The 18,493-nt window shown below is 38.8% G+C and overlaps 2 protein-coding genes across 4 annotated transcripts; both read left to right on the top strand.

Moving 5' to 3' along the window:
• LOC109726851 (protein-L-isoaspartate O-methyltransferase-like) lies at positions 3,659-12,418 on the top strand. Of its 3 annotated transcripts, XR_002220641.1 has the most exons (5): positions 3,659-4,123; positions 5,756-6,023; positions 6,138-6,302; positions 11,537-11,631; positions 11,787-11,878. XR_002220641.1 is itself a non-coding variant. In XM_020256668.1 (4 exons), the coding sequence occupies exons 1-4, from the start codon at positions 3,899-3,901 to the stop codon at positions 12,035-12,037; spliced, it is 909 nt and encodes a 302-aa protein (XP_020112257.1). In that variant the 5' UTR covers positions 3,675-3,898; the 3' UTR covers positions 12,038-12,418. The 3 variants fall into 3 exon arrangements, 2 of the variants coding, with proteins under 2 accessions (XP_020112257.1, XP_020112258.1); XM_020256668.1 differs by lacking the exon at positions 11,537-11,631 and having other exon boundaries at positions 3,675-4,123; positions 11,787-12,418; XM_020256669.1 differs by lacking the exon at positions 11,537-11,631 and having other exon boundaries at positions 3,683-4,084; positions 11,787-12,418.
• LOC109726772 lies at positions 13,235-16,901 on the top strand. Its single transcript, XM_020256565.1, has 3 exons — positions 13,235-13,342; positions 14,010-15,066; positions 15,820-16,901. Exons 1-3 carry the CDS (start codon positions 13,235-13,237, stop codon positions 16,899-16,901), a joined length of 2,247 nt encoding a protein of 748 aa, XP_020112154.1.

Below are 18,493 nucleotides of genomic sequence, written 5' to 3'. Positions count from 1 at the left end.
GATCAAAAGCTCACAAAATTAACAATTTTTAACGGCCGGTATGGAATACTTGCTAGTTTAACGGTGCAAAAGAATCCGAATAGGTTGACTTTTTTATAGAAAATTCTATTCACTACCTAGATAAAGATCAATAACTCCAATCTTAAATTGAAGGATCCGATCATCCATTTTTAAGATATCGTTCGATTTTAACCGTTCATTTTATGCCCGCTTGATGGACTTTATTATGATTTCGAAAAATTACAAAATTTATTTTCTAGAAGTTTCAAATACTTTAGATCATATTTAACGGAGTGGATCGTCGATTCGGAAGCTCCATCATCGAAAACAACTTATGAGTACGAAGGGCCCAATACTTATAATAGTATAGTAGCCCTACTATATATATATATATAGACCTGGCAATCTTGACCCAAACCCACGGGTACCCGCGGGTTACCTACAAATTTGCGGGTATGGGTACCAACTTTTCCAACTCAAAAAATTACGGATAAAGCTGGTGGGTACCCATTAAGAAGTGGGCATTTTGGATAACCCGCGGGTACCCACGGGTACCCGCACATATATTTTTTAATTACAAAATATATTTTTTTAATTAATATATATTTTTTATTTACCTATCCTAAAAATTCTAAATCCTAATTTCTTATTGCGTGTCTTTTATATTATGAAATAATTTTGCTTTAATACTTTAAATATTTTTTTTGTACGTTATAATATATATATTTTTTTTGAGAGATAGGTAACACGCTACCCGTTCCGTTTATTTTATTTAAGAATATAATAATGTAAGAAAAGTGAATCAAATCTAGGATCTCGACACTGTGTCTTCGGTACTCACAACAAGCACCTTTGTCGCACTTGCACTATTGTTATAATATTTTAAATAATAGTTATATTACACTAAAGCATTTAAAAAATATAAGAGTCAAAAAAAAAAAATTGCGGTGTAACCTGTATACTCACCACCCACACCGCGGGCAGGGTATGGCTTAAAGTATTGTTTGCTACCTAAAAATTTACTGGGTTAAATTTTAACCGTCCATTGCCTAAGTATACTCTGCGGGTAAATAACTCACTCCGCTGAGTTACCTCAACCGCGACCTTTGTCAGGCGTATATATATAAATATATATATATATAATAGTATATTATATATATATAGAGAATTAGAAGAATGAGAGTAATGAGATTGAGAGAGAGAGATTAGGCTTGCTGTGCTCTTAAGGCACAGGCAGCCCTGTGCTATAAACTCTCTACCTCCATCTTGATAGATGAACGGTAATTAAAGTCCCACCCAATAAATTAGTTCCACTGTTAAAGGGGTTAGAATTTAACAGCCTAGTACACAAGCATCTTTTTCTACATCCTGTTTTCTTTTACTTTTTGTTTCATTTTTTCTGCATCTCTTCCTCCCCACTCTCATCCTTCCCTCTCCCTTTCCTCTACGCTGTTATCTGCTAGCCCACTTCCACGGTCAACCCCTGAAGCATCAGCATGCGCACACCCTCCCCGGCTCATGCGCCCTGCATCTATAATCGCCGTTGCACGACCCCTCCACCGCCATCCCCTTGCTGCCCGGCGCACACACCCTCCCCCCCCCCTCCCACCGGCTGGCACCGACGCCCTCACCGCTCCTAGAACGCCCCTTCCGCAGACAAAAATATAAAAAATAGAAAAAACTGCACGAAGCCACCCTCCTCTAAACCAAAAAAAAATTCCTTATGCAGAATTTGTTTCAACTTAATAAACCTCTAAGCCCTGCATCGCCGATCTGATAGCATTTCCCTCCTTCTTAACTAGCAACACAACACAACATACATAAAAAAGAAAAAAAAAAAATCTGCCTGCAGCCCTACTCCTCCCAAAATACAAAAAAAAAAGAAATAAATTTTCTTAATGCAATTTTTCATTTTTTTTTACAACTTAATAACTAATTTAACAGCGATCTCTTCTCCCCGTGGCGGCGCCAGGCGCGAGAATCAACAGTAGAGGAGAGAAGAGAAAAGAAGAGAGAGATTGGCGAGAGAGAAAAAGAAAGAAAAAAAAAAAATAAGTAAAAAAGAAAGAGGAGAGAGAAATCATTGTGCTGCTTCCGTTTATTCTAACCCACCTAACATAAAACCCATTATTGGTGGGTCTAATCCAAGGCCTCTCTCTATCAAGATTAAGGGGTTCTTGCAAGAGTTTAATAACACAGGCCTGCTGTCTCACTTTAAGAGCACAGCAGCCCTACCTCTCTCTCTTCTACTGATATATTTTCTCTCTCGTCGTCATCTCTCTCTCTCTCTCTCATATATATATATATATATATATATATATATAGTTTGGCTACTATACTCTTACGAGTATAGATTTTTTTGTACTCATAAGTTTTCGACTGTTAGATCTACCCTTTAACGACCCAGTCCACTAGCAACAATAAGTCTCGCTAGCTCGTCATCCAGACCCTGGCTCAGCCGAGACGAGCCACACATGTCCAGCTTGTGAACCGTCTCTGATACCAAATGTAACGACCCAACCCACTAGCAACAATAACTCGTTGGGCCCAACCACTGGCCCAAAATGCTTAAGCCCAGTTATTATTACTAGTGTCTAAGTCTCTTATAAACCTAATGACAACCCCTTTCCCATCCGATGTGGGACTATTGGGGTGTCACATACCCCTTTAACCATTTCTATCCGTTAGATCATAATATTCAACCTCATCCAACGACGAAAAGTTTATAAGTACAAACGGTTAATACTCATAAAAGTATAATAACCCTAGCCTATATAGTTGGGCTAGAATACTATTAATAGTATTATCCTTCTTTTGCTATCAAGTTTTTATCATTTAGATCAATTTTTTTGATCATTTCTAATCATTGGATTAAATATTATAACCCAGTAGGAACCACTCAATCCTGAGGATCACTCAACTCTAAGCGACTAATATCATCCCAATCCTATAATTTCTTATCCAAAAATTAAAAACTTGCGATCGACCCGTGACACCTTTAGGGGCCACATATGGTAGGCACTTGGGTTGACGAAGTTATGGAGTTGCGGAGTTGAGGCGTTCCGTCGGGTCGGAGTCGCTGTCAAGTCAACGGAGGCAATTTCTTAACAATGGCCTGTGCCATGAAATGGAAATAGGTGCCGCATACGGGGTTTGAAAACGTCCCCCTCGGTGAGCACCTTTGTACCCGGGGTGCCAAATGGATGGATGCCTTGTAGGGTATATAGAGGAGGGGTGGACACTTCGTAAGTGGCCCTGACTCCCCCGTCGACCCATAGGACATGGGTCATCCCTTGGCTAGCGGAGTGGCCAAGCCTAGCGTTTCGTGTGACCGGGTATTGCACGGTTGAAGGGACACGGGTCTAGAATAATGTCGGAGACGCGAGAGGTCGACGACATTACGGAGCGGGAAATACCGAAGGCTTTCCTCCTAAGATCGCTTGCGCTACCTTATGTCCGCTTGGATCTCTGTAGTGGAGCGTACGAGCGGAGATAGCAAAAAGGATAAACACTATCAATAGTATTCCAGTTTGGACTCTCTCTCTCACTCTATATATATATATATATAAAATATAATATATATGCATAATAAAATAAATAAATAATAAATATATTGTATCCGCAGGTGGGGGCTCGAAATCCTTTGTTCCAGCCTGCGGGACTGGAAAGTTCGGGGGGAAATGCTCAGCGTCAGCGGGAGCCTTTCGATCTGGACGGGCCCCCAGCGCTCGTGCCAGGGCGCACTCTTTTTTTCATCTGTCACGTGCCCAACCCCTACCGCTCGCGCGTCGCGGCTCGCACACCTGTCCACCAGAGAAGAAGCACCCAGAGCATGTGCGAAAACACCACCTCCCGCCCGGGATAAATCCCCCCCTGCTCCGCGGCCCATGCGACTGCCATGTCCTCTTCGGCCTCCTCCGCCCTCCGTCGCTTCTCTCTTCTGAATCCGCCGCGCTCCTCCCTCCCAGCCCGCCGCTCCTCCCCCCTCTCCGCCTCCTCCTTTTCCCCGCCGTACGCCGCTCCTCTCTCGTCGTCGCCCCTCTCCAAGCCCCGCGTCGCTTTCCAATCTTTCCTCAGGATGGACGTACGTCGCTTGCTAAATCTTCTCGCCCTTTTCCTCTTCGTCAGTTCGTCCTTTCTCTCTCATTCTTTTCTCCTTACTGGTGTGGGAACTTAATTTGTGCATTGCGAGAATTTTCTTTTGTGATTGCAATCTCGGAGTTTATTTTTTTTTTGGTGCAAAACACATGTCAAAATAACTTTGGAGCCCGTAGATGGTACGCGATTCTCTCTATATGATTATATGCTTCGCATCAACCGATTACCATGCCGGTTTGGTTCGCGTTATCCTGCAAGGATTATCTGGTATTCTGTAGGAATTTTTTCAGATGATCGTGTTTGATTTATTCTGCTAGTAATCTGATTGATAATTGTTGGGAATCTGGTACTCGCCCTGGTACCGGATTTTGTGAATCCGCAACCCGCTCCGATACCGACTACTGTGGATCCGTTATCGATTGTTGGGATTCCACAACGGAAGCGTCGAATCGGATTTTTACCATAAACCCGTCTTCTCGGCAAAAGCTGATACAATCACAAAAGAGAGAAAACCCAAAACAGAAAATATACGGATAAAATAAAATTCATTAAATAAGAGAATATTACACCTGACTTCTCTTCTGCAACAGAGTAGCTACAACCCGAGCCAGCTTTCTGAATTTTTTTCTACCCTTCTCTCGTCTTTTATAAATCTAAAAGACAACTCTCTTTCTCTCTCACATGCACCCGTGCACTAGGTGCATGCAACCGGCCAACTCTCTCTCTCTGGTACAACCCACCAAAGAGCTTCAACTTTGTGGCCGAACTCTCTCACCAAAGCACCCCACATGGTGCTTATATAATGCTTACAATAAAACGTACCAAAATCCTAGTATATTTAGGATTCCTACTCTAATAAATATTTAAATCTATATTTAGTTTATCTCCAATAGATTTAAATATTTATCCTAATCTAGTTAGATTCATACTCTAATTAATATTTAAATTTTAATTTATCTCCAACAGATTTAAATATTAATTCTAATCCAACTAGAATTAATCTACAAATCTAACCAAATCCTAACAAATGCAGCATGACTAATAGAGCAACATGACTCCTAAAATATTATCAAAATATTACCGAGGAAGAGGTGAGTATCTCGCATGTGAATTTTATCCTTCGACTTATATAAAATTACAAAATTACCCTTTCCCACCTTCAAAAACCTTGAATTTAAATGTAAGATTAATTTAAATTTTCGTTTTTCACTTGTTTAAAATATTTAAGTTTGAATTAAAAATTTAAAATTTTAATTTGGATTCAAATTTAAAATTGAGATTGACGTTCAAATTTAATTTTAAAATTTTGATTTAATTTGAAATTTGAATTAAAATTTTAGATTTGAATTGAAAATTTGATTTCGAATTTAAAATTTGAACTCAAAAATCTAAATTCAAAATGAAATATGAATTCATTAGCTGAATTCAAATTTAGAATTTGAATGAATTTGAATTTAAAATTTAAATTAATCAAAAATTAAGTTTGAGTATAAAAATTGAATTAAGAAAAACTAAATTTTAACGATCCAAAATTAGAGTTTGAATATAAAAATTGAATTCACAATCAAAATTTGAATTTGAACTTTGGATTAAACCTTCCTTTTGGTTTGTCCTTGCGACGCTTGGAGGATATAACTCTTTCTTCTATCTTCTGCAGTTTGGGACAGGAGGATCAATTGCGAGTAACAAAGGCCTGGTTGAGCAGTTGAGGCAGTATGGTGTAATCAGGTCTGACAAAGTGGCAGAAGTTATGCAGACTATTGACAGAGCATTATTTGTACCACATGGCAATCCCCCTTATGTTGATAGCCCGATGCCGATAGGTTATAATGCAACAATATCAGCACCTCATATGCATGCAACTTGTCTAGAATTGTTGAAGGACAACCTGCAACCTGGCATGCGCGCTTTGGATGTTGGTTCAGGTGCTTTACTCAAATTATGTTCTCTTGTTTCCCTTTTTTGTAGGGTTAATAACAATTGGCGCCTAAGCTCAGCTCATTCAAATGTATTTTCTTTTCTTGTAACATTATTTACAGGAACTGGGTATCTGACAGCATGTTTTGCAATGATGGTTGGACCCCAAGGTCGTGCAGTGGGAATCGAACACATTCCTGAGCTGGTTGCTGCTTCCATAGAGAACATAAAAAGAAGTGCGGCGGCACAATTACTGAAGGATGGATCTCTTTCTATACATGTTGCGGGTACTCATTCTCCATTAAGATTTATGAAATTTTTTTAATTTCTTCCGACGGTGCCAGTTAACTGCACAAAAATTATTTATGTCAAATCTAACGTTGTGCTATCTAAATGCTAATGTATTTTCTTTTAATATGTTTTCAATATACTAGGGAAGGTTAAAGCTTTTGGGTTGCAATAGTCAATGAAACAAGTAGAGGCTTAATAAGAGAATCCAGATTTGTTGATCATATTCGATTGCCCTAGTAACATTTTAGAATTTTCTCAACATTGCCTTTGGTAGGCATAGGGTTATCTATGAGTGAGAATATGTGATAACGTGTATGTGTTGGAGGGTGAGAATGCAAACATGACGTTTGGCGTGTCTCTGACATGTAGTGTGATGCAATTAGATAATTTTGGCTGAATGTTTCTGCCAACAAGTAGTGATTAGAAGTGATATGATGATATGAAAAACTCTACTACAAATGACACTTTCATAGCATATTCTTTAGGACTTAATTCATGGAAACTACGGAAAGTGGGTTGAAGAGTTGAAGAATGATTGTTGTTACGGCTGTTAGCTTTTGTGCATTAATGGGTTGGTAACTTGAAGACATTTGCATTGAAAAACAAATCAAAAAATAATTCAATTGATCTTTAAAGTATGTCCTGATTTATGTTTCAATTATGTCTTTGATGGACCTAAGAGGTGCTGGAGCCCACATGCCTTTGATCTTTATAAGAAACTTTTAACATGGTTTTATGTGATACCCCAATAGTCCCACCCTCGAATAGTCTCGCATCGGATGAGAACGGAGTTATGATTGGGTATTGAAGAGACTATAGACCCTAGTAATAACAAATGAACTTAAGCATTTTGGGCCGATGGTTTGGGCCCAACAAGTTATTATTACTAATGGGCCGGGTCATTACATTTGGTGTTGAAGGCGGTTAACTAGTCAGAAATATAAGGTAGGCCTCACATCGCTTGTTGATTTTGGGCTGTGTGTGATTAGGTTGATGAGAATGTCATAGCCTAAATGGGGAAAGTCTGTGACACTCCAATAGTCCACCCTCTCAATAGTTCTACATTGGATGGTAACAGAGTTGTGATTGAGTATATAATAGATTATGGACCCTAATAATAATAATTGGACTTAAACTTTTAAGGCTGGTTGTTTGGGCCCAATAAGTTATTATTGCTAGTCGGCCGGATTGTCATATTTTGAGGTCTTAATTTTAGTTTTAAATTTTTGTTGGCTTTGGACTTGTATTCCTAGTGGTTTACTAGTACTAATTGAAATTTTAGAGACCATTGATGCTGGACGTGGTTTAGGGACGAACAATTAAGCGATAGATAATGAATTTGTTTGATGCAAAACACTAATTTAGGCTAGTGCAGTTAAGATGATTATGATATTGAGACTTGTTTTGCTTTACGAAATCATGTACCATCGAACGCTCACGGAATATATTCGGATGTGTATGTGTTAACAGATTGATCCCAAATCTTTCAATCATAAATTGTTTATCTTTCCCGATCGGAACTTCTAATAGAAACGAAATATAAGTCGAAGGAGTTGTTGACGGCATGCCGGCTTAGAGAAGCACCAACCGGGGATGATAGCATAGGTTGCTGGTGTGGCGACTCGATTAGAGGGAAGGCGGCGTTAGGGTTTCGATGGCGCCAATCTCTTGCGGATAATTTTTTTTCCTTTTCTTCCGTTCAAGTGGACTTGCGTTTTTGTTGTACGGGCAAAGGAAGAGGAGATTGCACCTCACGTACGGATTCTTCTGTATGGGTGGACTTGAGATGATTCCTGCGTGTGGGTCCTGCATGGATATTGGATAAGTTGATCTCAACGGTCCTTGTCGCTCAATAATAAGTCCAACAATTGGAATACAGGAAAGAAGATAAAAAGGAGGAATAGAAAATGGGACTTTCTCCTGCATGAAATCTCTCTGGCCAGACCCTCTCTGTACTTCACCTCACACGAAGGAACAATTTGCGAGAAAATTTCTCCAAATAATTTTTTTCTTAATTAATAAAACCATTATAAATTATAATGAAGCCAATTACTCATATTTATAAAGTTCAGAACCTTAAATTTTATAGCAAGATAAGAAGAAACTAAATCCAACTAAAATTTTCCTGATTTACTAAATCCTAACTACATTCTAAATTAAATCTAATCAGATAACAAATAAAATCATTACCACACATAAAAAACAAACATCAAATAAATTTATATTTCTAATTATATTCTAAGATTCCTCTAATTAGGTAAAGATTGTCGTAGTTAATTCTGACTCGACTTGTACTCGAGCCCAATGAACTGCTGTCCATCAATTCTCCCTATCTTGAGAAATTCGACTCTATCGAATTGCATTTTGGGCAGTCATTCTGGGCAGTCATTCGAAAGCTGCAAACAAAGCACAAATGTTTTCATTATAATCATTTAGGCCAATCCGACACGCATCCTATTCCACTCTCTATGCCAATATTGATCCAATTTATCAAAAGAATAATTGACTGACAGGCATAATCATGCTATGTGCAGCTATGAAGCCTCAACATTCCTTGAATTTGGCTTTAGTAGGTGATAGACAACATGCTTGATCTATTTAGAAATACAGCTTTTTCCTTCCTATTTTCGTTAAACAAATAATAAAGTGAAAGGAGCAGAAGGGATTATATACAAAAGAGCACTAACATACTCTCATTGTGTCTACACTTTACTCTTTTTTTTTTTTTGTTTTTCCTTTTGAAGGAAAAAACCTTGAAAATGAAGTTCAAAAAGTTCAACATGCGTTGTTCCCTTCGAGGTAAAAACAAAGCAGTGTGTTCATTGGAAACTTTACATTTGTGGATGTTGTAGCATAGAGATGTGAGAGAGCTTATGATAATTGCTTTCTACATTAGCATCATGATGCTGAAAACATATATCAGTTTATCTGCTTGTAAAGTTTTTGTTTGAAAAAGTAGTCTCAATTTCTCTCAAAATAGGTAATCAATTTTATGAAAATATGCAAATTTTATGTTCTATATAGCAAGGATTTAAGTGCCGTGGCACGGGGTCGTGCCGGAAACTTGCCGGCACAATACGGCAGATGCGTGCCGGTCAAAAAAATTCTTATGTGCTGATACATAATAGTATGAAATATTTATTTTCTTTAGTAACAAAATATTCTAACTATTTATTATGCCTTTTTATCACACCTTTGAACTTTATTGAGGAAATTACTTACTAATTTAAAGAATAGAGGGTTTTGAGCTGTGCCATCGGTACGGGGTTTGTATCATGCCGGTATCTTGTTGGCACGATATAGCACGATGGATACGGCCTGTGACGACGGACACTTAAACCAAGCTATATAGGAATTATTTATACAAAAAAGGGTCTTAGGACTTATAGAGAAATTTGCCACCCTTCACGCTTGTCTTCAAGTATCTATCAGTAACAATTAGTGAATATTTATTTTGAAGGATGTGAGACTTGAAATGTGAATCGGAATAATCCATTCCTTTGTTGGTGTTTGGTTTGAGAGATTGATATTCTGATTTCGATTTCGGAGGGAATCAAATCCCTGCAAATTGAGTCCAACCATGGATGTGGAATCAACTTTGATTCCAAAGGAGATTGAGAAAAGAACTATTTTTTCCCTAACAATTATTTAAATTGAAATATTAATGTAATTTAATTTCAGAATAAATTATAATTCAAATTTGAATTATGGATTCAAATTTAATTTTTAGGCTTGTTTGATTCACCTATCTTATACTATGATATTGGAAGGAGATTCAGTAATTTTTAATTTTGTAAGTTCAAAGTTAAATTCTAATATAAGTTTGATATTTGAATTTACTTTGGTATTTAAATTGACTTTGAACTTGAATTTGTTTTGTAAATTCAAATTTTAAGTTCAAATTGTGAGTTCAAATTTGGATTTACATTTTGAGTATGAATTTGGTTAGAAAATATGAATTTTAATTAAAATTTAAATTTTTGAATTTCAATTTGAATTTGACTCCAATTATTCTGATTCCGATTCCAATTCTGATTATGATTCCGATACCTCTTTTGAACCATACAAATTAGGAGTTTCGATTCTGGTCCATTCTCATTCCTATTCCGATTTCGATTCCTATTTTGGAGCAAACGAGCCCTTAATGACTTAATGATATAAACTGATATTAAAAGATTAGAAGATGAATCTTAGGGCACGTTTGGTAGAAGAGGAATAAAAATCCAAATAGGAATGGAAATACGTCGGAATGGAAAACGGAATGAGAAAAACAACAATTTGTTTGGTTCATAAGAGGAATCGGAATCGGAATTAAAATCATGTCCAAATTGAAATTAAAAAAAATAATAAATTTTCAATTAAAATTTTGAATCTAAATTTGAACTTACAATTTGAATTTAAAATTTGAATTTACAATTCAAATTCAAGGTCAAAATCAAAATTTATATTTAGAAATATTAAATTAAACTTTAAGTATTTTAAAATTTGAATTTTAAATTTATTTTTTAAATTCAAATTTGAAATTATGATTTAATCTAATGAATTTATATGATTTATATTTGAATTCAAATAATTATTAGTGAAAAAAAAATCTCTTCTCAATCACTTAGGAATCAAAGTTGACTCTCACCATAAAGGTGGGAGTCACTTTTGAGAGATTCAAATCTTTCCGGAATGAAAATTAAAATACTAATCTCTCAATGCAAACACTAACAATGGGAACGATTTATTCCAGCTCTCATTTTAAGTCTCAAATACCTCAAACCAACCATGCCCTTAGATTGCTTCTAATATCAATGCAGCACATTAGAGGTCTGTCTACAAGCTTGTGTTGGAAAAGCATGTCATGTTTCTTCCTCCACAGCATGCGGCCAATCTGATATCAAATTAGGGTGACCTACATGCCCTCTCAATCACAATGATGATTTATGTGGCAATTCACAATCTTTCAAAACTTGCTGTTTGTCAAGTTTCGTATGAATTAAATCTTTTCTTCCGTCATTCGAGACTTTCTAGACATGAATGGGGGTAATGAAAGTAAGGTTCTCTCTCTGTCGATGGGATACACAAATTTTGGATGATCTGTAATCCCGCAGATTAGTCCACAATTGTATAGTTGTTATAATATGCTAGAGATGACAATGATGGGATCCAATCTGATCCTTTGTGATGTTTACCTTAGTTACTCCAAGGGGTAGCAAGATTATTATCATCATTCATTAAACTGCAGAGATTCCATGAAGGTCGAGCACATCCTGGGTGCACCTGATTCAGCTCCAATATAATGCTCAAGAGAAGGCTTCACCCTTCTTGCAGATACATTTGGTTGTAGTATTTAACTATACATAGTGATTATTTAGTTTGTGCTTGGGAATGAGGAGAAAAGTCTGAAACTTTTCTGTTGATTGTCCCTTTTATCTTTTACTTTGATCCAATACTACTTTGTTAACTAATTTAGCTAGTAATCAACTATGCTGCAGATGGAAGGTATGGCTGGCCAGAAGCAGCGCCGTATGATGCCATTCATGTGGGTGCGGCAGCTCCCGAGATTCCCCAAGCTCTACTTGATCAGTTGAAACCCGGTGGGAGAATGGTAATTCCTGTAGGCAACATCTTCCAGGATTTGCAAGTGATTGATAAGAACCCTGACGGTTCCATCAACGTCCGTAGCGAAACATCCGTGAGATATGTTCCACTGACAAGCCGAGCTGCCCAGCTTCAGAACTACTGATTTCCCAGCTGGTTTAAATTTTCCGAGCCATTAGATAGAATAGAATAGAACATACGAGTGGTCAGAATGTACAGCAATAATGTGTAGTTTTGAATCATCTTTCATGTTTGTCTGCTTGTGTTTCCTATCTGCTTAATGGTCCCTTATATTTTCAAAGATAGACTTTGTGATGGTAAGAACTACTATGTGGTAGGTACTATGTAAAGGTATTCATGGTTTTAAGTGATGGCTCGTATAGTGCACCACACAACTGCTGCATGGATTTATTTATCTTCGCCTTGTTGAGTTTTGCTTGTTTGACTGGATATGCAGTTCTTGTATTCCTCAGATGTGTTCACTGGGGTAGAAAGAAAAAATAAAAAAAATAAAAATTGCTTTTAATGGTTGCTTTCTTAAATTGGTGTTTCTGGTTGTGGTGGTTAAATGAATTATGCTTGCGAATTGCGAGTAGTCTTAAAAACAGTCTAGAGCTTGTAGATTTAAATTAGTTTCCCACTGTATGTGAATGTTATTTTCATTTCCTCCTAGGAAAATACCGTTAGCTTATGCGGGGAGCTGCTCTCTTTTCTCTAGTTTGTTTTTGAAAGTACAATTCGCCTTTTCGTCATTTAGCGTATTCTTTATTATGTCATCATGTAATTTAAACACTTTCTATCTTGTCGCCTTTTTTTTTTTTTTTTTTTTTTTTTTTTTTTTTTAGTCTAATCACCGGAAGGAGATTTGCCATCCAGTCGGTACTAAAATGCCAAAATTTATAAATCATCAGATAATAAAGCAATATATTTTACAACCACAAGCTGCTACATTACGGTATTTTTCAAGTCCATATTTTTTTTTCTACATAACCACCGTATTGATTGTAAAATGTATTATTTTATTATTTTGTGGTTTATAAATTTTAGCATTTGAGTAGTCTACTTGATGGCAAACTGAAAATGCTCCAAACCACGAGAGGACAAACTGAAGCTTTCTCTTTAATTCAACTAGTGAAGGCCCCGCTTCGCAGCGGGAAATTCACGCAATTTTTAAAATATTTTTAACAAAATTTTTTAATTTTTTAATTTTTTAAATCTAATTTAAAATTTTAAACCTCAAAAAATTTAATATAAAATTATATATAATAAATAAATATATATTTATAAATAAAATTATATATAAGTTAAAATTAAAATTTATATAAAATTTAAAATTTAANACATGACCGCCGCTGCCGCCCGCCCCGCTGTGGGGGCCACCGAAGCCCCCGCCAAACGCGGGGACGCGACGAAGGGGCGCGAGAGGAGCGGGGCGCCGAGAAAGCGACACGTTGGCCACAGTAGAACTGGGCTTTCATTATATGTATAGATTCCTAGCATCCGCCTTTGGTGCAGCAAGCTTAATATTTGGGGCAGTGTTTGCGTTGCCGTCAATGGACCTTACTAAACTACTCTTTAACATGTCGGACAATATATGTATAACATTTCGCATCCCGGCAAACCCACTACCTAATCCATCAACGGTCGATCAATTCCTCCTCATTGTCTTTCCCCTGAGCGATGTAGGCGTCTTTTGGCGATCTTCGAGGCCTTGGCAAGGCTAGTGGGGTCCCACCGTATCTGATCCATGCCATCACAAACTCCATAGATCGTTGCTTCCCCTCCCGCGTGGGGATCAACTTCCATGGCATTCAGCCCTCCCCAGAGTCACGTCTGACCACTGCCCTATCCTCCTTACCGCAAAAAGAAGCGATAAGGTGAGGAACAAGTCCTTTCGTTTTGAGGAAGCATGGTTGAACCATGAGGGCTTTACTTCCAAACTGCTGGAGTGGTGGAAGGAAGACATCCAGGGGGCGTCGGGCAGGTCGGCCGTGCTTACTTTCACTGCAAAGCTGAGACACTGCCGCCAGAGGATCAAAGAATGGTGTGCTAATGAATTTTACAGTATCAGAGGAGTAAAGAATTTTCTGATGGACGAATTAGGGGATATTCCGTAGGAAGTACAATTGAAGAGAGAAGCTCTCAAGGATAAGCTACGAGGGGTCTTTAATGATGAAACTTCGGTTTGGCGAACTCGGGCAAAACAACATTGGCTGAGAGAAGGTGATGGTAACACCAAGTTCTTCCACTCGGTAGCCAACAGCAGGCGTAGAGCTAATAGAATCGATCTAGTAGTTGAAAATGGCGTTGAATACCATTCTCTGGAGGACAAGAAGAAACATTTCTATCACTTTTTCAAGACTCTTTTCACGCCGCCTAACTCGAGCCCCGCCTCGGTTGGGGATTGGAGCAGCCTTTTCACTTCAAAACGAATCCCGGCACCTGACCTTGCGAAGATTACCGAATCTTTCACCATTGATGAAATTAAGAAAGCAGTTTTCCAACTCGGGAGTGACAAGGCACCGGGTCCTGATGGCTTCCCACTACGGTTCTACCAAGTCTTCTGGGACACTGTCAAGGAGGATATCATGTGCTTATTCCAAGAGATGTTTGAGGGGAGGCTAACCACTGATCCAATCGACTATACTTACATCTGCCTTATCCCTAAGAAGGAGGGAGCCAAGACGGCCAACGACTATCGACCTATCAGTTTACTGAATGGTATCCAAAAGATCTTATCAAAAGTGCTGGCAAACCGTCTTGAGCTAGTGATGGATCATCTGATCTCCTCCTCACAGTCAGCATTCCTGAAGGGAAGGAACATTACTGATGCGTATGTTACAGTAGCCGAACTACTCAGTTGGGGTAATAAAAAAGCTATTGAGGGGGTCGCTGTTAAGGTAGACTCCGAAAAGGCTTATGACAGAATCGACTGGCGTTTCCTCTTTCGTATCCTCCGGTGGTGGGGTTTCGATGATAAGTGGTGCGGATGGATCGAATTGTGTGTGTGCCATGCGAAAGTCGGAATCCTGGTTAACGGAGAGGCGACCAATTGGATCCAGACCAAAAGAGGTGTCAGGCAGGGCGATCCGCTCTCTCCGTTTCTATTTTTGATGGTGGCCGAGTGTCTGACCCGTTTGGCTAATGAGGCGTTAAGGAACAACCTCCTCAAAGGTATTGGGCCATCAAACGCGAGCAGAGTTTCCCTTATCCAATTTGCGGACGATACCTTTTTTTTTTGTGAGGCTAGAAAAAGATATATGAGAAACCTCAGATTTACATGGCACCTCTTCGAATGGGCCTCGGGTTTGGTTATCAATAGAGATAAATCGGAACTGTTTTATCTAGGCCAGGTAGAAGGAAAAGCGGATAGGCTAGCGAGCCTACTCCAGTGCCGCCCTGGTTCACTGTCGACCAAATATCTGGGCCTGCCCCTATCTCCCAAAGCCCGATCCAAAATGGACTGGAGGGGCATCATTCAGAGAGTCCAGAGCAAAATTGAGGGCTGGCAGGCCAAACTTCTTTCTAGGGGTGATAGACTTATCCTGGTGAATGCCGTTCTTACAAGCATCCCTCTTTATTTCCTATCGGTGTTCCGGGCACCTAAATGGGTGATCAAGTGCATTGAAGCCCTCTGTCGGTACTGTAATATACCGAAAATTCGAAAAAATAAANATATTACTTGTGAATGTTTAGTTTCCTTTTTCTTTCACTAATGGCAATTGCTTACCCTCGTGTAAGCCGTTTGTGTATGTTTCCGCTAGTGCTTTTCTCTATTGATGAAAATGTACATGTGATGAGCCTTGGGCGGATAGGAAAAACTCTGTCCGTTCGGCGTCTGTTTGACGTGCTCGGGTCGGGCCAAATTGGCATCGGTCCCGGGGCGTGACAGGTACTTTTTCTGGAACGGAGGACTTAACTCTCCAGGCAAAGGATGCTTATTAGCTTGGAAGAATGTCTGCAAGAGCAAGAGTGAAGGTGGTCTAGGCATACTGGACGTTAGGACCATGAACTGCGCCCTTTTGACCAAATGGTGGTGGAAGTTCCACATCGCACCGCAGCTGCAGTGGAATAGGGTAATCCGAGATCTTTACTACCAAAGGAGAAGACCTTTGATGGAAGGCAGCTCTTTTAGGCCCCAGTCGTACTGGTGGAAGGGAGTACTTAGCCTCAAATTAATTTTCAAATGGGGCTCCAACTACATACTAGGTAACGGGTGCTCTACCGATTTTTGGCTAGATCGATGGTGTGGGGAAACCACACTAGGCGGAGCATTTCCGAAGATCTACCAGGCATATAACCGAAACAAGTTGAAAGTCAACGATGTCCTTACAAGTGATGGTTGGAACTGGAATAGGATCTTCGGCTCTGACCCCGAAATCCTTGCAGGAATTAATGATGACATTGCAGAGCTTAAGGATAGGATATCCCATTTAACTATCCTCCAACGTCCGGACAAGTTAACTTGGCGGTGGAGCCCTAACGGACTCTTCTCAGTGAAATCAACTTATCTAGCGTTGACAGACGGGGGAACAAGGGATCCGGGCCTAAATTTGATATGGAAACTCTATATCCCCTTGAAAGTCAAAGTGTTCTGTTGGCTCACCCTTAAGAAGAGACTCCCTACAACTGATCTACTTGTGAAGCGTGGGTGGGTTGGAAATGTCCATTGTGTTCTTTGTGGAGCGGATGCCGAATCCGTGGATCACCTATTCACGAAGTGTGTCTTTACTAAGTTCATTATCGTGACGGGAGTGGACGACATTCAGGCCAGGGATCTGGGAAGCGATGTAAATCGAGTCTGGGCAGCGTGGAGGATTAGGTCAGGTGGACACACGACGAGAAACTATCTCTCCGAATTAGTAGGATGTTGGTGGTCCGTTTGGAAGGCTAGAAATGATACCATTTTCAGAAGTATCCATCCGAATCCTACGCAAGTAGTTCACATGTTCAAGCAGCTGATGAAGGAGTGGGACCTACTTAATCCAGCAAGGCGGACCTCGGTTTAAGCAGATCAAATATTATTATTTTTTTTTTCGCCCCCCCCCCACCCCCGAGGCCTTGGCTGCCTCACCCCTGTAGCCTAGTTCATATTCCCAATGAATGAAGCTGGTAGCGTGCTACCTCTTTCTCAAAAAAAAAACTTCCATGGCATTCCACGGGGCATCATGAATTACACTAAGGGTGCGTTTGGTTCGCGCTATCTTTTTAAGATTCCTAGTAATCCAATAGGAATAAAAAAATATGACGGTGTTTGGCTAAACGCACTAAGTAATATAGTTGGTAATATTAGATTTACTTGGGAATGAGATGCATCCCAAAGTGCTAATCTCATTCCTTTGAGGGAGGGTGGGTATCCTTATATTAATGGATTTGAATAATTATAATATGTCTAATCTCTTTTTTTCTTCCCACCCGTCGGCTAGTTGGTATTATTTTGTTTTACACTCTAACCTCATATCTCTCTCTAAACTTATCTTTTTCTTTCTAAACTTCAACTCTTTTTCTCTCTCTAAATTAAGCTACTTCTCTCCCTCTTTTTCTAAATCTCAATCCTCTCATTCTCTCTAACCTCGACTCTATTTCTCTTTCTATATTTTTAATTATGCTCTCTCTTTCTAACATATATTCTCTTTCTTTTTTTTTCTAAAAGAATGTTGAATTTTTTTTATAGTATTATTTAAAATTAATTAAATAAATAAATTAATAAATTGTATATTTTTTGAAATCTTAAGTAACATGACTAAATAATATGACCGTACGAACCAAACACCGAAATACTATATTCTTAGTAATAAGATGAATAGGAATAAGATTCCCGGATATCTTTTTACTCTTAGTAATCTTTCATAGTGCGAACCAAATGCGCCCTAATGGTGGTCGGGGCAGCACCGGCACACAGCTGTAACACCCCAATAGTTCTATACCGGATGGAAAAAATAATTTTAATTGATTACATGAGGCCCTTCATGCTAGTAATAATAACTGAGTTTAAATATTTTGAGCCGGTGGTTTTGATCCAACAAGTTATTATTATTAGCGTGTTGGGTCGTTGTAATTTGGTATCAGAGTCGAATACCAGTCGAAAGTGTGAGAGCTAAGTGTTATACGGGACAAAGTGCTACACCAACGGATTTGATGAGAATCACTTTTTGAACCAGTAGGAGTTACCTCTAAAATCTCACATCGTCTGATAATTCTAGTCTATATATATATGATCTGGTTTGAATCGATATCTGATTGGTATATATGAGGCCTCACACACTAATAATAATAACTAGGCGTAAGTATTTTGGGCCGGTAATTTGTGCCTAACGCAATTGAGAGATACCTCCTGTTGCAACACCTAACTCCTCCGACCCATTTTTCTTCCAGCAACTCCTTTGGTGACTACTTGGAAAGGATGATGCTCGAGAGAGTGAGCACACCGAAACTTAGTAGTCATATAAACAGGTTTGAGTTGCTCAAGACCTGCTATCAGCCACTTAAGTAATCTCCACGATCAAAAAGAACAAGGGCGGGAACAAATAATTTTTCTTTCGACGGATGACGCTTTGGATATTTGGGGAAGGATCACAGAGCAAACGAGTGAACAGAACTG

This window comes from Ananas comosus, linkage group 21 (genome assembly GCF_001540865.1).
Source record: "Ananas comosus cultivar F153 linkage group 21, ASM154086v1, whole genome shotgun sequence".
Lineage (NCBI taxonomy): Eukaryota > Viridiplantae > Streptophyta > Magnoliopsida > Poales > Bromeliaceae > Ananas > Ananas comosus.
The sequence above is the reverse complement of the archived record's forward strand: the minus strand, read 5'-3'. Positions and strand labels throughout refer to the sequence as shown.